General features: G+C 48.4%; 2 protein-coding genes across 3 annotated transcripts in view; one reads left to right on the top strand and one right to left on the bottom strand.

Moving 5' to 3' along the window:
* Positions 1–12,081, top strand: part of il17rb (interleukin 17 receptor B) — an 18,758-nt gene extending 6,677 nt beyond the window's left edge. Inside the window, exons 6-11 of one of the 2 annotated variants that reach the window (XM_082187395.1) lie at positions 2,112–2,257; positions 2,495–2,563; positions 4,671–4,734; positions 4,815–4,895; positions 6,141–6,395; positions 8,806–12,081. In XM_082187395.1, coding sequence (XP_082043521.1) covers positions 2,112–2,257; positions 2,495–2,563; positions 4,671–4,734; positions 4,815–4,895; positions 6,141–6,395; positions 8,806–9,152 — 962 coding nt within the window. In that variant the 3' untranslated portion in view covers positions 9,153–12,081. Of the gene's footprint in view, positions 1–2,111; positions 2,258–2,494; positions 2,564–4,670; positions 4,735–4,805; positions 4,896–6,140; positions 6,396–8,805 lie in introns of both variants that reach the window. The other variant, XM_082187394.1, reaches the window with a different exon arrangement.
* Positions 12,082–12,691: 610 nt separating this feature from the next.
* Positions 12,692–25,797, bottom strand: part of actr8 (actin related protein 8) — a 45,671-nt gene continuing 32,565 nt past the window's right edge. Inside the window, exon 13 of the mRNA XM_082187389.1 lies at positions 12,692–13,279. Coding sequence (XP_082043515.1) covers positions 13,136–13,279 — 144 coding nt within the window. The 3' untranslated portion in view covers positions 12,692–13,135. The remainder of the gene's footprint in view (positions 13,280–25,797) is intronic.

Here is a 25,797-nt window from a genome sequence, read left to right as displayed (position 1 = left end):
TCCCTGATTCTGATCCCCTGGGATGTATGTTGCTCTGAGAGACAACAGTCTCCCCTGGGACCACAGGAGGATCTTATGCACCAGTCTGCATAGAGGGCGCGAACTCAGACCCCCCTGGTGATTTATATAGTCCACCACTGACATGTTGTCTGACCTCACAAGACGTGGTGACCTTTGAGGTCTGGCAGGAAAAACTCCTCAGAGCTCGGAACACCGCCAGAATTTCCAGGCAATTTATGCGCCGTCCATGACCGCGCACCAGCCCGTGAGGGAGGCGTCTGTCGAGACGGCTTTCCGGTGACATGACGCTCCCAGTACGGGGCCTTGGGACAGAAACCAAGCTTTTTTCCACATAGATAGGGAACGAAGGCATCTGCGCGTAACCCTGATCATGCGGAACAGATTCCCCCTCAGGGAGAACCCCTTGGTTTTCAACCACCACTGCAGGGTCCTCATGTGCACCGAATGGAATGACGTTGGACGCTGCTGCCATGAGTCCTCCTAACACTCTCTGAAAATGTTTTACAGTGATGGCTTGGCCTAGCTTTATCCTGGTCACTGTGGCCAGGATGGATTCGATCCATGCAGAAGACAATTGTGCCTGCATCATGACCGAATCCCACACCACTCCCAGGAACGTGGTTCTTTGGGCTGGTGCCAACACACTTTTCTTTGTGTTGAGTCTCAACCCCAAGCTCTGGATGTGGGCAAGGACGACATCTCGATCCCGAGATGCCAGGCCTGGTATGCCTGCAGTATTGCACAGACTGGCACCAGCCTGACCCATAGCCATGTAAGCCCTGCCCACCAAAGAAGATGTATCACGGCAGGGTTTAGTGGGCAGCACCGGGGTTTTCAGGGATGACGCAACATTGGGAGGAAAGATAGCTGGCCAGAGGCTCTTCCACCCGAGGCATCCTCCCATACCCACTCTCTCTCGCCCCAGCAATATTACTGTATTACTGAAGAGTGTGGCTTTTTCTATGATTTACACAACTCGTTGGCAGAGGATTCCTGAGAAAGTGCCTCAGCAGTCTTAGGTTACCCTGTCAAATCCATTTGCGGACTCCATGATGAGCGCCGCCAAAGATCTTGTCAAATATGGCCAAGCGGGAGCATGGCACTCAGATTGGTGATTTTTCATAATCCTCACAAGTAGCTCCCTCGAGAGTTCAGTGCGCGTTTCCTCGGAAGGCAACTATTGCAATACTTTACCAACTGTACAAATGATTGAAATATAATTAAAGATAGCTAAAAGCAAATCAAACTTGTAATATCATGTGTATATAAAACATCTTATCTTTGATACCGCCATTATTATCTTTAGCAGCGTTTATGTATGTATTTGTTGATCAGGTGTTCAAATCTGTGTTTCACTGTTCTATGAAGCCCCTTCCTTCTGAAAAGCACACAGTGCTCTGATTGGTCAGCTGGAGCTGTGTGTTGTGATTGGTCAAACACTTTGAGCGTGTTTGGGTAATGTCCCACCCCTTTATTCAGCGCATGAATTATTATAATGAGGAATATTGTGACATGTTCGTTCCCAGAAGAAACTCAAGACTACAATGGAGGCGTTTCAGGGAGTTCAGAAACACTGACACTGATATAGAGAAGAACTGGAGCTTTTACGTGATCAAACAGCAACATTACACACTAAACACAGATGAACATGGAGAAAAGCAGAATAGGTCCTCTTTAATAGAACAAAACCAACCTCTTAATAGAACAAATCGATATGTGTGACCAAGTCACTGAGTCACTGACATATGAGCCAGACAACACTATAAATATAGCTTGATAAACCGAAGCACCAAGAGGAAACGCAAGGAGAACATGCAAGATTAAATAAGTGCTCTAGACTAGATCATCTTCACTGTGGTTTCAGACACAGCTCTGATATCAAGATATGGCTCGGGTCTCTCTTTAATGTACATCTGTGGGATTTTCCACTAGTTTTATCCAGAAGCTGAAAGTTGCACAGCACATTTCTCCTCAGCAAGACACATGATTTGATGAATCGTTCATGTCTGGAACACAAACACAGCAGGCCGACACACACTCCACTTTAATACTTTTAATTGATTTTCACTGACTGTTGATTGACTTCCCAGCAAAAATCCAATGGAACGCTCATATTTATTCAGTCCTTCATGATGATAAAATATTGGTGACCTTCAATGTGAGCTCTGCGGCGGACAGACACATCATCAAACTGGAAAACCCAACAAAAACCCTAAAGACCGTTGAGATAAAAGAGGTATGTTTCTCTTTAATATTTTATTTTGTGCTAAAATTAATTTAAAGAACACTGCAACCCACAGGAAAATATGTAAATAAATAAAATGAAATAAAAAGCTGTTTTCAGAGAATATATCTTTATAATATCTTATAAACAAGTAAAAAATAAATAAAAAAATCTGCAGATGAAGTAAAAAAAAAAAAAAAAAGTTCTGCCTGTTCTGTCATTTTTCATATTTGTTTGTTGGCCCTACAGGGATGCAAAGTAGAAAAATGTCACGTGGAACTGGAATACACGGGTCCCTGTGAAGACCTTACAATATGGGTGACTATAGAATCAGATCTCATACATAGAAGGTGCACAAAACCATACAAAACATGCATGACTAAAATAATGCAATAAACATTCATTTGACAACATAAGATGTAACATAATACCCTAATATACATAACTGATGAAAATACTTATTAAAATGAAAAACCATCAAAGTGTCACAGGAGTTCTGGGAATGTAATGTACAGTTTTTCACTGTAAATTAGAAGATGATTTGTTCCTTTTTTACTTACCAAAACGGTACAGGTTAAATCTATTACCCAGTTTTCCCAAATATTGGTATCTTACATAGAAATTGAAACTGCCTCAGAGGTCGCTATAAAATGATTATTTGAAATCATAATATTTATCATTATAAATGACTGGAAAGTCATGGAAAAAAATACATATTATCAACAAATTATGTAAGAAGTCTGTGCATGGTAACACGTTCATCATGGTCATTATTGGCGTTGTACAAAGTCAGTATTTTGTACTGTTTTCCAGAACAAATTGCTAGACCTCGAAGCAAGCAAAACAGATATTATTTTGAGAAAGGGAATGAGATGCTGCGTCCTCAGACGCTTCACGTGAGCCGGTGTCTGACACGCCAATTCTTATTGGCTGCTGCAGTCAGGTGACGTTACAGGTTATATAAGGCTGCCCAGAGAGAACGGCATCAGCTTCAGATTGTCTGAAGGAAGACGTTGCCATTCCTGAAGTATGTGTAAGTAAGTACTCAAGAGCGACGAAGCCCAACTCTACACCTGCAACACCAAACATACAAGGAAGGCATATCCATATTACCTCCATAGCGAGAGGTGCAAGCTTCTGGAGAGACAAGTAAGGTAGTAGATTGTATCAATAACTCTACATCATCTACAACAGTCTAGCTTTACTGCTAAGGAGACATACAGACGCAGTCAACAGACGATGAGGCGCGACACCAACAGCAAAAACCCTGCAACCCTTCCTTTTAAAGTCCCCCTGTAGTCAATCATTTTATCCCTTAAAACTCATCTTTGATCACCAAAATAAAAATAAAAAAATCTTCATGTTTTAAAATATCTTGAATGTAACTCGACACTCTTGCCTCATTTAGTATACGCGGTTCTATGAATATGCAAATGAGCCCCGCCTCCACTCACTCACTCAGCTCAGAGATCCACTGGTTGACGATCACACGTTGATCTGATTGGTTACAAGGTAGTTTGTGACGTCAGAAACACCAGCGATATTTAAGGAGGAAATACTCAGCAATGGTGTCGACTTATGAGTTTACACATGGTTTGTCTTAAAGCATATTAAAAACACCACATACACACATAAACAACACTAAAAGCTGGATTTACACCACAGGGGGACTTTAACAACAGTGTGGGTCATGGATGTGAGCTACTTGCTGAATTAGTTGAACAGCGGAAACACGTTATAAAAGGCAAGTTCAGGCCAGCATTAACCGGCGCTGAGAAAGATGATGCTGCTCTGTCCAAACGAGACCGCTTGTTTAACCGCTCGTCCTCAAACATTTCAAAAACATTCTTCCTCTCCTGAAAGATTTACGAACATCTCTGTCTCCTCAGGGTCATCACAAGCTCCTACTGGAAACTCCTAACCACTTGAGAGTCTTAAATAATTGGGAGAGTAAGAGTGATTCTTAGCTTTAAGACATTTGATAACTTGCTTTTATTCATTAGTTTGAAAGTAGGAGTAAGTTTCATCCGGCCCTGGTATGACCTGCCAGGAATCGCTCATCCAGTCTACCCTGGGAGATTCCTCTTTCTCCACCGACCAACCTGGGTTTAATTTGGCCGTGGCAGGGGTCATGTCATCAACCATCTCCTCATGTGGGGTCAAGCGAGGAGACGGAGTCACTCAGCATATCCACCGCAACTCCCGTCCTCAGAACTAGATCGGTCCAACAACATGCCCTCTGCCAGACATATTACACTATATAAACCCTAGACATATTACACACAACTCCTGACTGCCCTAACCCTAACCCTTACCCTAACCCTAACACACGTGCTTCAGACACCGGCTCATGAAGCGTTCCAACTGAGGAACGAAAGGGAACCTGAAATAACTTGCTTTTTTCTGTGCTATTTTTTTTTTAAAGATAATATCTCTATTTGAACACTGTAAGAAAGAAAATGAAGTTCGGCATAAAGTGAACTGTATGAGTGAGTATCCTATAATTCATCATCTCATTATACTTGTTGTCTGCTCAGAACATGTGTGTGATTCCTCTTAGAATTCTCAGTTCCAGGCAAGTCTGGGTTGGCCACTGGTGTGGGGTGCGTTCTGGCGCTTCTCTCCGTGCTTCTCTGCGGCTGCATCACGTGTAAGTGAACAATACAATGACAACAAGGTGGTTCACACCTTTGTACACAGGTATGGGGAGAACCAGCACTATTTTCTTTTCACTGTCATTTTGTTACAACCCTGCATGCCTTTCTTTCTTTTGTGGAACACAAAGGAAGATAATTTGAAGAGCATTGGTTGCCAAAAAGATTTGGTGCCCTTTGACTTCCATTGTATGGACAAAGAACTGTAAACCCTAGTAAGCAGGCCTAAAAAATATTGACAAAAGAAAGGAAGTTAAACTCAAAGCTGGAAAAACATAAAATAACACTTAATTTCAACATTTATTCTCCTTATTCAGTCTGACGCAGAGAGAAACTGGAAGCACTGGAAGAGAGAGAACTACTCTCTGAGAAAACAAAGGAAATTAACATTTGAACTCTTGCTATATTACCGTCCCCATTCGAGACACGATCACACTTGAGTTGATCACCTCCCAATTTACACATCATTCCCTTCACCCACCCCTACCTGAATTCACCCAAACATCTATATGGTTTAATATGAACAATTATCACACAGTATTATACTCGTTATGTGTTACTCTTTCGATGCGTACGCCCGTGTGCCAGAAGCTAGTTATTTTAGTCGATAAAGTTTTAAATATGGATATATTTCTTACACAAACGCATCGCTTCACTTCAAAAGGCCTTTATCAACCCCCGGAACATTTTTTAATACAACTCCGATTGTATTCGTCTGAAAGAAGTATGTCATTTACACCTAGGATGGCTTCAGGGAGAGTAAATCATGGGCTAATTTTCATTTTTGGGTGAACTATCCCTTTAAGCACCAACACTTCAAAAGAATTATATTTTAAACTAGACCTCTGAGTAATACGGATGCTTCAATCCAAGCTTTATTGTTTATTCATCGGTATTATATTGTTTTTTATTTGTTAAACAACAATTCAATTCTTACCCTTAAATGGGTTTGGGAGTTTTTTGTAAGTCCTAATTCGGGGGAACAGACACAGTCTCTATATGATGATATCTAGGTGAAAGAGTCTCTATGTGATGGGATTTATCTGACCTCAGTGACGTGAGACAGCTAGCAGACGGTTGGTTTAGCCAGTCTGTCTGCTTCTGACCTGAGCCCTAGTTAGTCAAGGTTCAACTCTACATAGTCTAGTAGGTATTTCATGTTAGTACATAGTAGTTAATGCCACCTAATGTGAAATGTGACCAAATGCTTTATGATAACTGTTGCACTCATGCTCTTCCAGGCCAGATGCTGCGGTGGGTCCGTGGCTCGAAGCGTGGCGCGTGTGTGCGAGTGTTGCTGGTGTATCCCGCAGTGGACGGTGTGTTTCAGCGCACTGTGATGCTCCTGGCTCAATCCCTGCAGAGTCGCGCTGGCGTAACGGTGGTCATCGACATGTGGGACAGAGGAAGCCTAGCGGAACAAGGCCCGCTGCGCTGGATCAACACACAGGCCGAGCTCGCAGACAAGGTCCTCATCATCACACCGCCTCAGACCGGTACCAAACTCACTGTTCTCCTCTCAGCACCTGTCAAATGTGCCGCAGATTTTGTGGGGAATTACGAAAAATTACAAGCAACTAACCCAATAGTAAGTACTAGGGCTGCCCCCTAATAGAAGAGGCTTAGTCGACCTAAATTTGATCAGTCATTTAGTCGCAGAATCACGCAGGCTTGTAACGGACAGATAGTTAACGGAAGGAAATCCAAACATTCGCCTATATCAAGCGTAGCGTTAGCTCTGACAGGTCACGCTAGTCAAGCTCACATCAGCTGACTCTCAGCTGATCCACATCTACCTATAGGAATGCGACGCCTATCACCGTATACATATATAAGCTCCTTCAGTATTATCAGCAGCTATCGCGTTTCTCAGGAGCTGATTACCCTCCTCCCTCCCCAGCTCCTCCTCTCACCCGCTCCTCCTCTCACCCAGTCAGGATCTGGCATTCTGATTCCCCTTGAATCAGAATAAACTCTCAAATTATGTTGTACTTTAAAATCTTGAATTAAATATATTTGCAAACATTCATGTTGGTTCTGTTGGGTTTACCCCAAGGGGGGTTATTGCTGCTCTTATCCATGCTAGGCTACATGGATGAGCAGGAAGTTCTCGCCCAGAACAGAACCATACCGCCAATCCAAACTGTGTGCTAATTGTCAATCATATTTGACGGTAGTGGTCCTGACAGAACATTATTCAACCTCAAATATGGCTTATTACTTGAAATATGTAAGTGCAGTAGCAGCACTTTACAAGTCCGCTCGCTCTAATGCTAACCTAGACAAATGTTATTATTAGACATAACTGTGTGTTTACTGTATGACATACAGCGCCAGTGCAATCACTCGCATTTAACTTAAAATACTCTGTCATTTTTGGTCATACAGATAAGATTAATGCAAACTGTAAAAGGTCTCACAATAAACTCCTATTAACAACAAACAGTTGTGCTTTTGTAAAAAAGAAAATGGCGCTTTCTGTCGATTCGGTCTTGAACTGGAGCGCGTCACATAAATGAACCTCACAGACATGAGTAATACATCTATAGAAAGCGCTGAATTTTTACATTTGAATGAACAGATTACAATGGAAAATAAATATTCTCAGATTATGCGATCTGTATGAAACGTGCATATATGCGTGTCCACTACTGCGGAGATGAAGAGTCAGCATCAACACAGAAAACAGTAACAATAAATGATTACAACGTTTAGACGAGTATATCATTCACATTCATAATCATTGCGTTTGCTGGTGCGCTGTGGCTTTATGTTAGCCTGGTTAAAACCAGACCATTCTCAGTAGTAACTGAGTTATGGTCTGGCAAAGCTCCATAGACAAATCATTTCCAAAGGGGCGTCACCAACGGACGTCGCTCAAATGCCTCTCGGCGCAATTGGATAGACCTAAAACTCCAAAAACCAATCAGAGCGATCGTCATCGTGTAAAGCCATATGCTGCGTCCCAATTCGCCTATGTTACACTACGCCATAAAAGTATACTCTTTTTGTGAAGAAAATGTATTTACTTTTGAATGTGTTGCAAAAAAGTAGGCAACTTTTGGACATACTACTTCATCATCTTTATCGTACGGATCTGTCGCGTGCGTCCTGTCATGTAAACTGCCCTGTCAATCATCTCGTCACAGTTAAAATCCTCTATTAAAGGAGAGAAATGTACTAGCATGTTCATCTGCCAGTGGGTCTTTCATGGAGACTGTCCTCATGTGTTTGCAATTTGAATATAATAATGCTGCATTTAAAAGTTGGTGCGCTTCACCAACGGAGTGGACGTCGCTCAAATGCCTCTGGGCACAATTGGATAGGCTAGACCTAAAACCAATCAGAGCGATCGTCATCGTGTAAAGCCCGCCTCAACGTTTCTGATTGGTGCCGCGATTTCCACGGCATGGAAATGGCCTTGGATGAGCTCTTTGCCAGACTACTTGCAGAGCAAATCTAAATTTGCCGGAAGTTGCCTGGGTTTTCCCAGGCTAGCTTTATGTTTGAATTTGAGCGCTGATTAGGCTATACGTATTTTATATAGGCAATTAAAGGCACATTATTATGATTTATGGCTTAATATAAACACGCAAATAGTCTACTAATGGCTTAAATGAACTACTAGTCGACAAGAAAAGTCTTTAGTTGAGTCCTGAGTCCATGTCCTGAGTTCATTTTACCAAGTACTTATTTGTATAATGAGACTTTAACTAAGACACCTTAAAATAAAGGGTAACCAATGATTCTCAATGTGAAGCAGATGAATATAAACAGTCCTGTAAATTATATGGGGACATATTTTCTGAGAGTGACCCATTTGTTTGTGTCTCAATATTAGGCAATTATTGATAAACTCATATTGAAAGCACACTTCTTTTCTTCTTTGAATGCTTCTCTTTGCAGATGACCTTAAATCAAACCTAGTTCCCAGCGTGAGCGATGACATGGTTTCAGCTTCGGCCAGCAGTCTCTTCGCCCTGACCCTTAACCTGGTGTCCAGCACTGCCCGTGATCCGCTCGGCCGGGACAAGTTCTGGGTCATCAATCTGCAGGCCGAGGACCCGAGCGTTCGACCCGAGCTGAGAGGATTCAGGAGATTCCTTCTGCCCCGAGACTCAGAGAAGCTCCATCAGAAGCTCCGGTCCTGCTTCAGCTCCTTCACCTTCAGAAACGCCTTCAAGAAGATGGAGATCCACACAGACCTCCTAACCTGTGCCCAAGACGACAGCCGGGACCAAACACCTGCATAATCTCCTGACATAATATGTGCCTTTATGTTAATTTTTCATCATGAAAGATGCTTCCTTCCAGCAGACCTCAGTTCCAGCTCTGATCAAACTCACTGAGCAATTTCTTCACTGGTTCAGCTGTTTTCAAAACATTGTGTCTTGGTTATGCGAACCTTTAGGGAACATTCTGTTTTGTGAATGGAATCGAGCCTAATGGTGCCGACTAAAGGTTGTTATTGGTCTCTACTAGAACAGGTTTTCCTGCTTGAATGTTGAATACTTTCCCCATATTCTCCATTGTTGCAGCCCCTCTCTTCCCAGTCTGTCAACCAGGCCCCGCCCCTTTATTCTAAGTATTAATTATTTAAATGAGGAATATTGTGACGTGTTTGTTCCCAGAAGAAACGTCTCGGTTACGTATGTAACCCTCGATCCCTGAAGGAGGGAACGGGAGACGTTACGTCGATGTGCTGACGTATTTGGGATCACTTCAGGGAGCCCTATCATCTTCGAGTGTCTACAGAACGAGCCAATGAACGTTGGCGTGCGTGAATGGCGTCACGTGCCCCGCCCGGCAGCGCCGATATAAACATGGAAGCGGTCAACGCTGGCTCGTTCTGTAGACACTCGAAGATGATAGGGCTCCCTGAAGTGATCCCAAATACGTCAGCACATCGATGTAACGTCGAACGTGAGCGACTGAAATCTCTTAGGGTTAGACTGGACCTGAATATGAGACTGGACCCTAACCTCCAGAGTTCAAAAACACTGACACTGATATAGAGAAGAACTCCTGCTGGAGGAACCTTTATTTTTAGGAGAACGTTACACATCAGTGGACAGACCAGCGACTCAAAGGTCCCGGCTGCTAACCTGAACAAACACTGACTCAGCTGAACACCCGTGCTCTTTGGGTTCAGGATTTGTTTAGATTTCGACAGACAATTTTATCTGAAGTGATTTGCTCGGGGTGATAGTTCATCAGGGCTAGATTTGGCCCATGATGGCATGATGAAATCAATACAATAAGCATTTATTATACTCAAAAAAATATATACTCTTCCTCAGTATTTCTGTCTTGTTTTCCAGACAAACACGAACACGTCACAATATTCCTCATTTAAATAATTCATACTTAGGTTGACAGACTGGGAAGAGAGGGGCTGCAACAATGGAGAATATGGGGAAAGTATTCAACATTCAAGCAGGAAAACCTGTTCTAGTAGAGACCAATAACAACCTTTAGTCGGGCACCATTAGGCTCTATTCCATTCACAAAACAGAATGTTCCCTAAACGTTCGCATAACCAAGACACAATGTTTTGAAAACAGCTGAACCAGTGAAGAAGTTGCTCAGTGAGTTTGATCCAAGCGGCAACCTCCCCTTCTCTCTCTTGAAACCAACACGGAAGTGAATTAAACTGCAATTCATTGACTGGCCGCTTGAAGTGAGTCAAATCTGTATCTCCCCCATGTTAAAATTACCAACTTTACAGCAGAAAAAAACATGTTTACAGCCTGGATCTCTATGTGGCTTTGGTCTATACAGCTAATTTTGCCCTTCATAACAACTGTGAGGGGGGTGAATTTTTTTATAACTCATCCGTTTAGTTGATTAATATTTAAAGTTCTGTATAATTAAGGGTGTGGCCACTTGAGTGACAGATGGATTCCCGCTGATGTCATTGCTAGCCGTTTGTCTGCTGTTACTAGCCGTCACTTCACCTCAGCAAATGTTAGCTGCTGAACTTGCCATCTCTGCAGTGTTTGTGCTTTTTTCCGGGATTATTTCATACAATTTAACACACCCATTACTTCGCCCACGGCTTAGGATTCCGTTGTTGTCGTCGAGTATCGTTCGAGAGAACAACCAGCGCTGTATTTCAGTTGTTTTCCTCTGTGAACATGCACTAATGTCTGACAATTTCGTTGCTTTTTGGAGTTTTCAGATTTAAAAACGTCAATAAAGGCTCGTTCGTTCTGCTCTCACGGAACAGATAGATTATAATATGCTTATGTACCGTCAGATGAAATCCTGCAGGTGTCGGCGCTTTCTCCGTCCATGCAATAAATGCACATCCTTGAATGAGCACGGATTTTCTAGCGCATTTACTTGAACTTCATAGGCAATATATCTATGGTTTAACCCATTTAGGAGGCGGCCAAAATCAGAATTTAAAATGGACTGAATAAGCTCTCTACGAACTTGAGCGATGCCGCGCTGACGGACCATAGACTATAAAAAGAGAGTGACTGACATGTAACGTTAAGCACATAAATCACTGTCACACACACTCTCTCTGAGTAATATTAAGTTACTGCATAATACATTTTCAACTAGCAGAATAGTACAGAATCATAGCAAGGTTCCTCAGCTCCACTCACGCCCCGCCTCTTTGCCTATTTTCTGTTATCCGGGCGTGACGCAAGGCCAAGATGGCGACGGCCGGCTCCGCCTACTTTAGGCTTCAAAAGTGCTCTTCAGAAACTACGGGTGACGTCACGGACACTACGTCCATATTTTTTTACAGTCTATGGTTTGATCAGAGCTGGAACTGAGGTCTGCTGGAAGAGGAAGCATCTTTCATGATGAAATCAAGATACATTACTGGAGAAGCAAAATGACTGAAGAGTTTATATTGAAAATGAGAACAAAAATCTGCTGGGGTCAGAAAAATAAACTTAATTCAACGGGAAATGAAGATTATTTTCCTCACGGACACATTTATTCTGTCTCGTTTAAGCATAAACTCTGATTTTGATAAAGATTTCAGCATACGAGACCTTCATCACATCCTTCAAGCAGCCGAAGACACGCCTCTTCCACAATCACTCGCTCACTCATTGCTGGCTCTGAGACAAACGGCTCATATTGGCTTTGGATGAAAGCCTCTGCTAAATGATGACATGTACATGTAAAAATATAATAAAGTGTAACCCTAGAAAGAGATTATGTTTTTGATGATTTCAATTTCTCATAAAACAACATTATGCAACAATGTTATTACATGATACTCAATATTTACATTACATTATAAATATTTAACTCTTTCGATAATGTAGTGCTTTACTAGCCTGGTTAAAACCAGACCCTTCTCAGTTGAAACTGAGTGTAGGGTCTGGCGAAGCTATGTAGACAAATCATTTCCAAAGGGGCGTCACCAACCGACGTAGCTCAAATTCCTCTGGGCGCAATTGGATAGTCATAAAACCAATCAGATCGATGAAGGAGATGACGTATGCTTCGAGTGTTGTTCTTTGCTCCGGTTTTAACGAAAACGGTAAGTTTAAATCGCTCAAAACAGACGCGATAACTGATTCGTTTATATACTGTCTATGATTCGAACGAGTGATGTTCCACGGCGGCATCCATCTTTGTAATGAAATCTCCTTCAGCGTCGCTGCGCTGTCGTCATCATGTAAATCCCTCCCCAAACGTTTCTGATTGAGTTTGAATGGGCTCTTCTCCAGACTATCCTGGAGAGAGAAATCAAATTCGCCGGAAGTAGTCTGGGTTTTCCCAGGCTAGTGCTTTACTACACTAAGAGTTGTCATAGTAAGTAATAATGAAGTAAACATTATTACACCGTTCACAATTTTATTGGTTTTTGTTCTTGTTGAGAAAATGAAAAGTACATTTGAAATGACATTTTATGCAATTATTACATGATGAGATTTTGCAAAAGCTGTTCAGTTCCAGAACTGTTCGGGGGAAATTTAAATAGCAACTTATTTTAAAGATAAATCCCTTTTTAATAAGTATCTTTTAAATAAACATGTCTTTTGTAAGAAGCAGTGGGTTCAGGGAATGGCTCTGACCATTGACATTAGGAATAATACAAAACAATACTTACTTTTTATGAAAAACTCCCACTGGAATATGAAATAGTCTTATTTTCGACAGGCATGTTTTGTCCCAGTCTTTATTTTCGACAGGAATGTTTTGTCCCAGTCTTTAGTAAGCAGTGATATGCTTCCCCAGGGTCCTCAGCAGGAGCGCCGGTTCACCAGACGAAGGCGGCTCGTTCTCGGAGCATCCGCACACCGAAGCGCTGCCACTCGCGCTGGTGGATCCACAGCTCCTGTGTGGTGTCCAAACACGCCAGAACCGAGCCACCCTTCCACGCCGTCACACGCGCATCAGTGTCCTGAGGAGAGGCAGAGCGCAGGGCATTATGGGGAGGGTTCGCATCAGGCCCTTAATAACTACAGGCCACAAAGATACGATCAGCCTCGTGTGAGGGACGCCCATCTGACATTTAACATCCTTTACGAACACCCAATTTATTCACTGAAAAGTGAATGTTATAGTGTTGTCAAAAGTACCGACTTCGGTTCCAAGTCGGTACTGAAATTTAAATAATGTGAGGCTTTGAGCGCTGTCGAGTGGAATCATAAACACCTCTGATTGGCCGTTGTGTTCACAAGCTCATCATATATGTCTGTGATTGGCTACAATGATCAGCGCTTCAAAAACATGTTGTAAATATACATCAATGAGGCTCTCCAGCGAGCGCTTACACACACACACACACACACACACACACACACGAGGCGTCTATCAGCGGACCGGTCCTAATTGTGCTTTCAAACGCTCACGTTTTTAAAAACACTTTCAAACGCATCTGGAGTAAATCTTCTACTCAAAATGACACATTCATCCTCAAAAACGATCTATGGAATGTTACGGTCATCGTGCGCGCAGTACTGAGGCCTGTGTTCAGTTACGGTCATCGTGCACGCAGTACTGAGGCCTGTGTTCAGTTACGGTCATCGTGCGCGCAGTACTGAGGTCTGTGTTCAGTTACGGTCATCGTGCACGCACTGCTGAGGCCTGTGTTCAGTTACGCTCATCGTGCGCGCAGTGCTGAGGTCTGTGTTCAGTTACGGTCATCGTGCGCGCAGTACTGAGGTCTGTGTTCAGTTACGGTCATCGTGCGCGCAGTACTGAGGTCTGTGTTCAGTTACGGTCATCGTGCGCGCAGTACTGAGGTCTGTGTTCAGTTACGGTCATCGTGCACGCAGTACTGAGGTCTGTGTTCAGTTACGGTCATCGTGCACGCAGTACTGAGGTCTGTGTTCAGTTACGGTCATCGTGCACGCAGTACTGAGGTCTGTGTTCAGTTACGGTCATCGTGCGCGCAGTACTGAGGTCTGTGTTCAGTTACGCTCATCATGCGCGCAGTGCTGAGGTCTGTGTTCAGTTACGGTCATCGTGCGCGCAGTACTGAGGTCTGTGTTCAGTTACGGTCATCGTGCGCGCAGTACTGAGGTCTGTGTTCAGTTACGGTCATCGTGCGCGCAGTACTGAGGTCTGTGTTCAGTTACGGTCATCGTGCGCGCAGTGCTGAGGTCTGTGTTCAGTTACGGTCATCGTGCGCGCAGTACTGAGGTCTGTGTTCAGTTACGGTCATCGTGCGCGCAGTACTGAGGTCTGTGTTCAGTTACGGTCATCGTGCGCGCAGTACTGAGGTCTGTGTTCAGTTACGGTCATCGTGCGCGCAGTACTGAGGTCTGTGTTCAGTTACGGTCATCGTGCGCGCAGTACTGAGGTCTGTGTTCAGTTACGCTCATCGTGCGCGCAGTGCTGAGGCCTGTGTTCAGTTACGCTCATCGTGCGCGCAGTACTGAGGTCTGTGTTCAGTTACGCTCATCATGCGCGCAGTGCTGAGGTCTGTGTTCAGTTACGGTCATCGTGCGCGCAGTACTGAGGTCTGTGTTCAGTTACGGTCATCGTGCGCGCAGTGCTGAGGCCTGTGTTCAGTTACGGTCATCGTGCGCGCAGTACTGAGGTCTGTGTTCAGTTACGCTCATCGTGCGCGCAGTGCTGAGGCCTGTGTTCAGTTACGGTCATCGTGCGCGCAGTACTGAGGCCTGTGTTCAGTTACGCTCATCGTGCGCGCAGTACTGAGGTCTGTGTTCAGTTACGGTCATCGTGCGCGCAGTACTGAGGCCTGTGTTCAGTTACGGTCATCGTGCGCGCAGTGCTGAGGCCTGTGTTCAGTTACGGTCATCGTGCGCGCAGTACTGAGGTCTGTGTTCAGTTACGGTCATCGTGCGCGCAGTACTGAGGTCTGTGTTCAGTTACGCTCATCGTGCACGCAGTACTGAGGCCTGTGTTCAGTTACGGTCATCGTGCACGCAGTACTGAGGTCTGTGTTCAGTTACGCTCATCGTGCACGCAGTACTGAGGTCTGTGTTCAGTTACGGTCATCGTGCGCGCAGTACTGAGGTCTGTGTTCAGTTACGCTCATCGTGCACGCAGTACTGAGGTCTGTGTTCAGTTACGGTCATCGTGCGCGCAGTACTGAGGTCTGTGTTCAGTTACGCTCATCGTGCGCGCAGTACTGAGGCCTGTGTTCAGTTACGCTCATCGTGCGCGCAGTGCTGAGGTCTGTGTTCAGTTACGGTCATCGTGCGCGCAGTACTGAGGTCTGTGTTCAGTTACGGTCATCGTGCGCGCAGTACTGAGGTCTGTGTTCAGTTACGGTCATCGTGCGCGCAGTACTGAGGCCTGTGTTCAGTTACGCTCATCGTGCGCGCAGTACTGAGGTCTGTGTTCAGTTACGCTCATCATGCGCGCAGTGCTGAGGCCTGTGTTCAGTTACGCTCATCGTGCGCGCAGTACTGAGGCCTGTGTTCAGTTACGGTCATCGTGCGCGCAGTACTGAGGTCTGTGTTCAGTTACGCTCATCGTGCGCGCAGTGCTGAGGCCTGTGTTCAGTTACGGTCATCGTGCGCGCAGTACTGAGGTCTGTGTTCAGTTACGGTCATCGTGCGCGCAGTGCTGAGGCCTGTGTTCAGTTACGCTCATCGTGCGCGCAGTACTGAGGTCTGTGTTCAGTTACGGTCATCGTGCGCGCAGTACTGAGGTCTGTGTTCAGTTACGGTCATCGTGCACGCAGTACTGAGGCCTGTGTTCAGTTACGGTCATCATGCGCAGTACTGAGGCCTGTGTTCAGTTACGCTCATCGTGCGCACAGTACTGAGGTCTGTGTTCAGTTACGGTCATCGTGCGCGCAGTGCTGAGGTCTGTGTTCAGTTACGCTCATCGTGCGCACAGTACTGAGGTCTGTGTTCAGTTACGCTCATCGTGCGCACAGTACTGAGGTCTGTGTTCAGTTACGGTCATCGTGCGCGCAGTACTGAGGTCTGTGTTCAGTTACGGTCATCGTGCGCGCAGTACTGAGGTCTGTGTTCAGTTACGGTCATCGTGCACGCAGTACTGAGGTCTGTGTTCAGTTACGGTCATCGTGCACGCAGTACTGAGGTCTGTGTTCAGTTACGGTCATCGTGCGCACAGTACTGAGGTCTGTGTTAAGTTACGGTCATCGTGCGCGCAGTACTGAGGTCTGTGTTCAGTTACGGTCATCGTGCACGCAGTACTGAGGCCTGTGTTCAGTTACGCTCATCGTGCGCGCAGTACTGAGGTCTGTGTTCAGTTACGCTCATCGTGCGCGCAGTACTGAGGCCTGTGTTCAGTTACGCTCATCGTGCGCGCAGTACTGAGGTCTGTGTTCTGTTACGGTCATCGTGCACGCAGTACTGAGGTCTGTGTTCAGTTACGGTCATCGTGCACGCAGTACTGAGGCCTGTGTTCAGTTACGGTCATCGTGGAGGCCTGTGTTCAGTTACGGTCATCGTGCGCGCAGTACTGAGGCCTGTGTTCAGTTACGGTCATCGTGCGCGCAGTACTGAGGCCTGTGTTCAGTTACGGTCATCGTGCGCGCAGTACTGAGGTCTGTGTTCAGTTACGGTCATCGTGCGCGCAGTACTGAGGCCTGTGTTCAGTTACGGTCATCGTGCGCGCAGTACTGAGGTCTGTGTTCAGTTACGGTCATCGTGCGCGCAGTACTGAGGCCTGTGTTCAGTTACGGTCATCGTGCACGCAGTACTGAGGTCTGTGTTCAGTTACGGTCATCGTGCGCGCAGTACTGAGGCCTGTGTTCAGTTACGGTCATCGTGCGCGCAGTACTGAGGTCTGTGTTCAGTTACGCTCATCGTGCGCGCAGTACTGAGGTCTGTGTTCAGTTACGGTCATCGTGCGCGCAGTGCTGAGGCCTGTGTTCAGTTACGGTCATCGTGCGCGCAGTACTGAGGTCTGTGTTCAGTTACGGTCATCGTGCGCGCAGTACTGAGGTCTGTGTTCAGTTACGGTCATCGTGCGCGCAGTACTGAGGTCTGTGTTCAGTTACGCTCATCGTGCGCGCAGTGCTGAGGCCTGTGTTCAGTTACGCTCATCGTGCGCGCAGTACTGAGGTCTGTGTTCAGTTACGCTCATCATGCGCGCAGTGCTGAGGTCTGTGTTCAGTTACGGTCATCGTGCGCGCAGTACTGAGGTCTGTGTTCAGTTACGGTCATCGTGCGCGCAGTGCTGAGGCCTGTGTTCAGTTACGGTCATCGTGCGCGCAGTACTGAGGTCTGTGTTCAGTTACGCTCATCGTGCGCGCAGTGCTGAGGCCTGTGTTCAGTTACGGTCATCGTGCGCGCAGTACTGAGGCCTGTGTTCAGTTACGCTCATCGTGCGCGCAGTACTGAGGTCTGTGTTCAGTTACGGTCATCGTGCGCGCAGTACTGAGGTCTGTGTTCAGTTACGCTCATCGTGCGCGCAGTACTGAGGTCTGTGTTCAGTTACGGTCATCGTGCGCGCAGTACTGAGGTCTGTGTTCAGTTACGCTCATCGTGCGCGCAGTACTGAGGCCTGTGTTCAGTTACGGTCATCGTGCGCGCAGTGCTGAGGCCTGTGTTCAGTTACGGTCATCGTGCGCGCAGTACTGAGGTCTGTGTTCAGTTACGGTCATCGTGCGCGCAGTGCTGAGGCCTGTGTTCAGTTACGCTCATCGTGCGCGCAGTACTGAGGTCTGTGTTCAGTTACGGTCATCGTGCGCGCAGTACTGAGGTCTGTGTTCAGTTACGGTCATCGTGCACGCAGTACTGAGGCCTGTGTTCAGTTACGGTCATCATGCGCAGTACTGAGGCCTGTGTTCAGTTACGCTCATCGTGCGCACAGTACTGAGGTCTGTGTTCAGTTACGGTCATCGTGCGCGCAGTGCTGAGGTCTGTGTTCAGTTACGCTCATCGTGCGCACAGTACTGAGGTCTGTGTTCAGTTACGCTCATCGTGCGCACAGTACTGAGGTCTGTGTTCAGTTACGGTCATCGTGCGCGCAGTACTGAGGTCTGTGTTCAGTTACGGTCATCGTGCGCGCAGTACTGAGGTCTGTGTTCAGTTACGGTCATCGTGCACGCAGTACTGAGGTCTGTGTTCATTTACGGTCATCGTGCACGCAGTACTGAGGTCTGTGTTCAGTTACGGTCATCGTGCGCACAGTACTGAGGTCTGTGTTAAGTTACGGTCATCGTGCGCGCAGTACTGAGGTCTGTGTTCAGTTACGGTCATCGTGCACGCAGTACTGAGGCCTGTGTTCAGTTACGCTCATCGTGCGCGCAGTACTGAGGTCTGTGTTCAGTTACGCTCATCGTGCGCGCAGTACTGAGGCCTGTGTTCAGTTACGCTCATCGTGCGCGCAGTACTGAGGTCTGTGTTCTGTTACGGTCATCGTGCACGCAGTACTGACGTCTGTGTTCAGTTACGGTCATCGTGCACGCAGTACTGAGGCCTGTGTTCAGTTACGGTCATCGTGGAGGCCTGTGTTCAGTTACGGTCATCGTGCGCGCAGTACTGAGGCCTGTGTTCAGTTACGGTCATCGTGCGCGCAGTACTGAGGCCTGTGTTCAGTTACGGTCATCGTGCGCGCAGTACTGAGGTCTGTGTTCAGTTACGGTCATCGTGCGCGCAGTACTGAGGCCTGTGTTCAGTTACGGTCATCGTGCGCGCAGTACTGAGGTCTGTGTTCAGTTACGGTCATCGTGCGCGCAGTACTGAGGCCTGTGTTCAGTTACGGTCATCGTGCGCGCAGTACTGAGGTCTGTGTTCAGTTACGCTCATCGTGCACGCAGTACTGAGGCCTGTGTTCAGTTACGGTCATCGTGCGCGCAGTACTGAGGTCTGTGTTCAGTTACGCTCATCGTGCGCGCAGTACTGAGGTCTGTGTTCAGTTACGCTCATCGTGCGCGCAGTGCTGAGGCCTGTGTTCAGTTACGGTCATCGTGCGCGCAGTACTGAGGTCTGTGTTCAGTTACGGTCATCGTGCGCGCAGTACTGAGGTCTGTGTTCAGTTACGGTCATCGTGCACGCAGTACTGAGGCCTGTGTTCAGTTACGGTCATCGTGCGCGCAGTACTGAGGTCTGTGTTCAGTTACGGTCATCGTGCGCACAGTACTGAGGCCTGTGTTCAGTTACGGTCATCGTGCACGCAGTACTGAGGTCTGTGTTCAGTTACGGTCATCGTGCACGCAGTACTGAGGCCTGTGTTCAGTTACGGTCATCGTGCGCGCAGTACTGAGGCCTGTGTTCAGTTACGGTCATCGTGCGCGCAGTGCTGAGGCCTGTGTTCAGTTACGGTCATCGTGCGCGCAGTACTGAGGTCTGTGTTCAGTTACGGTCATCGTGCACGCAGTACTGAGGTCTGTGTTCAGTTACGGTCATCGTGCACGCAGTACTGAGGCCTGTGTTCAGTTACGGTCATCGTGCGCGCAGTACTGAGGCCTGTGTTCAGTTACGGTCATCGTGCGCGCAGTACTGAGGTCTGTGTTCAGTTACGCTCATCGTGCGCGCAGTGCTGAGGCCTGTGTTCAGTTACGGTCATCGTGCGCGCAGTACTGAGGCCTGTGTTCAGTTACGGTCATCGTGCGCGCAGTACTGAGGTCTGTGTTCTGTTACGGTCATCGTGCACGCAGTACTGAGGCCTGTGTTCAGTTACGGTCATCGTGCGCGCAGTACTGAGGCCTGTGTTCAGTTACGGTCATCGTGCGCGCAGTACTGAGGCCTGTGTTCAGTTACGGTCATCGTGCGCGCAGTACTGAGGTCTGTGTTCTGTTACGGTCATCGTGCACGCAGTACTGAGGCCTGTGTTCAGTTACGCTCATCATGCGCGCAGTGCTGAGGTCTGTGTTCAGTTACGCTCATCGTGCGCGCAGTACTGAGGTCTGTGTTCAGTTACGGTCATCGTGCACGCAGTACTGAGGTCTGTGTTCAGTTACGGTCATCGTGCACGCAGTACTGAGGCCTGTGTTCAGTTACGGTCATCGTGCGCGCAGTACTGAGGTCTGTGTTCAGTTACGGTCATCGTGCGCACAGTACTGAGGTCTGTGTTCAGTTACGGTCATCGTGCACGCAGTACTGAGGTCTGTGTTCAGTTACGGTCATCGTGCACGCAGTACTGAGGTCTGTGTTCAGTTACGGTCATCGTGCGCACAGTACTGAGGTCTGTGTTCAGTTACGGTCATCGTGCGCGCAGTACTGAGGTCTGTGTTCAGTTACGGTCATCGTGCGCACAGTACTGAGGTCTGTGTTCAGTTACGGTCATCGTGCGCGCAGTGCTGAGGTCTGTGTTCAGTTACGGTCATCGTGCGCGCAGTACTGAGGTCTGTGTTCAGTTACGGTCATCGTGCGCGCAGTACTGAGGCCTGTGTTCAGTTACGGTCATCGTGCGCGCAGTACTGAGGTCTGTGTTCAGTTACGGTCATCGTGCGCGCAGTACTGAGGTCTGTGTTCAGTTACGCTCATCGTGCGCGCAGTGCTGAGGTCTGTGTTCAGTTACGGTCATCGTGCGCGCAGTACTGAGGCCTGTGTTCAGTTACGCTCATCGTGCACGCAGTACTGAGGTCTGTGTTCAGTTACGGTCATCGTGCGCGCAGTACTGAGGCCTGTGTTCAGTTACAGTCATCGTGCGCGCAGTGCTGAGGTCTGTGTTCAGTTACGGTCATCGTGCGCGCAGTACTGAGGCCTGTGTTCAGTTACGCTCATCGTGCGCGCAGTACTGAGGCCTGTGTTCAGTTACGGTCATCGTGCGCGCAGTACTGAGGCCTGTGTTCAGTTACAGTCATCGTGCGCGCAGTACTGAGGCCTGTGTTCAGTTACGGTCATCGTGCACGCAGTACTGAGGCCTGTGTTCAGTTACGGTCATCGTGCGCGCAGTACTGAGGCCTGTGTTCAGTTACGGTCATCGTGCGCGCAGTACTGAGGTCTGTGTTCAGTTACGGTCATCATGCGCGCAGTACTGAGGTCTGTGTTCAGTTACGCTCATCGTGCGCGCAGTACTGAGGCCTGTGTTCAGTTACGCTCATCGTGCGCGCAGTACTGAGGCCTGTGTTCAGTTACGGTCATCGTGCGCGCAGTACTGAGGTCTGTGTTCAGTTACGCTCATCGTGCGCGCAGTACTGAGGCCTGTGTTCAGTTACGGTCATCGTGCACGCAGTGCTGAGGCCTGTGTTCGGTTACGGTCATCGTGCGCGCAGTACTGAGGCCTGTGTTCAGTTACGGTCATCGTGCGCGCAGTACTGAGGTCTGTGTTCAGTTACGGTCATCGTGCGCGCAGTACTGAGGCCTGTGTTCAGTTACGCTCATCGTGCGCGCAGTACTGAGGCCTGTGTTCAGTTACGCTCATCGTGCACGCAGTACTGAGGCCTGTGTTCAGTTACGGTCATCGTGCGCGCAGTACTGAGGTCTGTGTTCAGTTACGCTCATCGTGCGCGCAGTACTGAGGTCTGTATTCAGTTACGCTCATCGTGCGCGCAGTGCTGAGGCCTGTGTTCAGTTACGGTCATCGTGCACGCAGTACTGAGGCCTGTGTTCAGTTACGGTCATCGTGCGCGCAGTACTGAGGTCTGTGTTCAGTTACGGTCATCGTGCACGCAGTACTGAGGCCTGTGTTCAGTTACGGTCATCGTGCGCGCAGTACTGAGGCCTGTGTTCAGTTACGGTCATCGTGCGCGCAGTACTGAGGCCTGTGTTCAGTTACGCTCATCGTGCGCTCAGTACTGAGGTCTGTGTTCTGTTACGGTCATCGTGCACGCAGTACTGAGGTCTGTATTCAGTTACGGTCATCGTGCGCGCAGTGCTGAGGTCTGTGTTCAGTTACGGTCATCGTGCGCGCAGTGCTGAGGTCTGTGTTCAGTTACGGTCATCGTGCACGCAGTACTGAGGCCTGTGTTCAGTTACGCTCATCGTGCGCGCAGTACTGAGGTCTGTGTTCTGTTACGGTCATCGTGCACGCAGTACTGAGGTCTGTGTTCAGTTACGGTCATCGTGCGCGCAGTGCTGAGGTCTGTGTTCAGTTACGGTCATCGTGCGCGCAGTACTGAGGTCTGTGTTCTGTTACGGTCATCGTGCACGCAGTACTGAGGTCTGTGTTCAGTTACGCTCATCGTGCGCGCAGTACTGAGGCCTGTGTTCAGTTACGCTCATCGTGCGCGCAGTACTGAGGTCTGTGTTCTGTTACGGTCATCGTGCACGCAGTACTGAGGTCTGTGTTCAGTTACGGTCATCGTGCGCGCAGTACTGAGGTCTGTGTTCAGTTACGGTCATCGTGCACGCAGTACTGAGGCCTGTGTTCAGTTACGGTCATCGTGCGCACAGTACTGAGGTCTGTGTTCAGTTACGGTCATCGTGCGCGCAGTACTGAGGTCTGTGTTCAGTTACGGTCATCGTGCGCGCAGTACTGAGGTCTGTGTTCAGTTACGGTCATCGTGCGCGCAGTACTGAGGTCTGTGTTCAGTTACGGTCATCGTGCGCGCAGTGCTGAGGTCTGTGTTCAGTTACGGTCATCGTGCACGCAGTACTGAGGCCTGTGTTCAGTTACGCTCATCGTGCGCGCAGTACTGAGGTCTGTGTTCTGTTACGGTCATCGTGCACGCAGTACTGAGGTCTGTGTTCAGTTACGGTCATCGTGCGCGCAGTGCTGAGGTCTGTGTTCAGTTACGGTCATCGTGCGCGCAGTACTGAGGTCTGTGTTCTGTTACGGTCATCGTGCACGCAGTACTGAGGTCTGTGTTCAGTTACGCTCATCGTGCGCGCAGTACTGAGGCCTGTGTTCAGTTACGCTCATCGTGCGCGCAGTACTGAGGTCTGTGTTCTGTTACGGTCATCGTGCACGCAGTACTGAGGTCTGTGTTCAGTTACGGTCATCGTGCGCGCAGTACTGAGGTCTGTGTTCAGTTACGGTCATCGTGCACGCAGTACTGAGGCCTGTGTTCAGTTACGGTCATCGTGCGCACAGTACTGAGGTCTGTGTTCAGTTACGGTCATCGTGCGCGCAGTACTGAGGTCTGTGTTCAGTTACGGTCATCGTGCGCGCAGTACTGAGGTCTGTGTTCAGTTACGCTCATCGTGCACGCAGTACTGAGGCCTGTGTTCAGTTACGGTCATCATGCGCAGTACTGAGGCCTGTGTTCAGTTACGCTCATCGTGCGCGCAGTACTGAGGTCTGTGTTCAGTTACGGTCATCGTGCGCGCAGTGCTGAGGTCTGTGTTCAGTTACGGTCATCGTGCGCGCAGTACTGAGGTCTGTGTTCAGTTACGGTCATCGTGCACGCAGTACTGAGGTCTGTGTTCAGTTACGGTCATCGTGCACGCAGTACTGAGGTCTGTGTTCAGTTACGGTCATCGTGCGCACAGTACTGAGGTCTGTGTTAAGTTACGGTCATCGTGCGCGCAGTACTGAGGTCTGTGTTCTGTTACGGTCATCGTGCACGCAGTACTGAGGTCTGTGTTCAGTTACGCTCATCGTGCGCGCAGTACTGAGGCCTGTGTTCAGTTACGCTCATCGTGCGCGCAGTACTGAGGTCTGTGTTCTGTTACGGTCATCGTGCACGCAGTACTGAGGTCTGTGTTCAGTTACGGTCATCGTGCGCGCAGTACTGAGGTCTGTGTTCAGTTACGCTCATCGTGCGCGCAGTACTGAGGTCTGTGTTCAGTTACGGTCATCGTGCGCGCAGTGCTGAGGCCTGTGTTCAGTTACGGTCATCGTGCGCGCAGTACTGAGGTCTGTGTTCAGTTACGGTCATCGTGCGCGCAGTACTGAGGTCTGTGTTCAGTTACGGTCATCGTGCGCGCAGTACTGAGGTCTGTGTTCAGTTACGCTCATCGTGCGCGCAGTGCTGAGGCCTGTGTTCAGTTACGCTCATCGTGCGCGCAGTACTGAGGTCTGTGTTCAGTTACGCTCATCATGCGCGCAGTGCTGAGGTCTGTGTTCAGTTACGGTCATCGTGCGCGCAGTACTGAGGTCTGTGTTCAGTTACGGTCATCGTGCGCGCAGTGCTGAGGCCTGTGTTCAGTTACGGTCATCGTGCGCGCAGTACTGAGGTCTGTGTTCAGTTACGCTCATCGTGCGCGCAGTGCTGAGGCCTGTGTTCAGTTACGGTCATCGTGCGCGCAGTACTGAGGCCTGTGTTCAGTTACGCTCATCGTGCGCGCAGTACTGAGGTCTGTGTTCAGTTACGGTCATCGTGCGCGCAGTACTGAGGTCTGTGTTCAGTTACGCTCATCGTGCGCGCAGTGCTGAGGCCTGTGTTCAGTTACGCTCATCGTGCGCGCAGTACTGAGGTCTGTGTTCAGTTACGGTCATCGTGCGCGCAGTACTGAGGTCTGTGTTCAGTTACGGTCATCGTGCACGCAGTACTGAGGCCTGTGTTCAGTTACGGTCATCATGCGCAGTACTGAGGCCTGTGTTCAGTTACGCTCATCGTGCGCACAGTACTGAGGTCTGTGTTCAGTTACGGTCATCGTGCGCGCAGTGCTGAGGTCTGTGTTCAGTTACGCTCATCGTGCGCACAGTACTGAGGTCTGTGTTCAGTTACGCTCATCGTGCGCACAGTACTGAGGTCTGTGTTCAGTTACGGTCATCGTGCGCGCAGTACTGAGGTCTGTGTTCAGTTACGGTCATCGTGCGCGCAGTACTGAGGTCTGTGTTCAGTTACGGTCATCGTGCACGCAGTACTGAGGTCTGTGTTCAGTTACGGTCATCGTGCACGCAGTACTGAGGTCTGTGTTCAGTTACGGTCATCGTGCGCACAGTACTGAGGTCTGTGTTAAGTTACGGTCATCGTGCGCGCAGTACTGAGGTCTGTGTTCAGTTACGCTCATCGTGCGCGCAGTACTGAGGCCTGTGTTCTGTTACGGTCATCGTGCACGCAGTACTGAGGTCTGTGTTCAGTTACGCTCATCGTGCGCGCAGTACTGAGGCCTGTGTTCAGTTACGCTCATCGTGCGCGCAGTACTGAGGTCTGTGTTCTGTTACGGTCATCGTGCACGCAGTACTGAGGTCTGTGTTCAGTTACGGTCATCGTGCACGCAGTACTGAGGCCTGTGTTCAGTTACGGTCATCGTGGAGGCCTGTGTTCAGTTACGGTCATCGTGCGCGCAGTACTGAGGCCTGTGTTCAGTTACGGTCATCGTGCGCGCAGTACTGAGGCCTGTGTTCAGTTACGGTCATCGTGCGCGCAGTACTGAGGTCTGTGTTCAGTTACGGTCATCGTGCGCGCAGTACTGAGGCCTGTGTTCAGTTACGGTCATCGTGCGCGCAGTACTGAGGTCTGTGTTCAGTTACGGTCATCGTGCGCGCAGTACTGAGGCCTGTGTTCAGTTACGGTCATCGTGCGCGCAGTACTGAGGTCTGTGTTCAGTTACGCTCATCGTGCACGCAGTACTGAGGCCTGTGTTCAGTTACGGTCATCGTGCGCGCAGTACTGAGGTCTGTGTTCAGTTACGCTCATCGTGCGCGCAGTACTGAGGTCTGTGTTCAGTTACGCTCATCGTGCGCGCAGTG

Source organism: Leuciscus leuciscus, assembly GCF_965113295.1.
Source record: "Leuciscus leuciscus genome assembly, chromosome: 13".
NCBI classification, from domain to species: Eukaryota; Metazoa; Chordata; class Actinopteri; order Cypriniformes; family Leuciscidae; genus Leuciscus; species Leuciscus leuciscus.
This window is presented reverse-complemented; position numbering and strand designations above follow the sequence as displayed.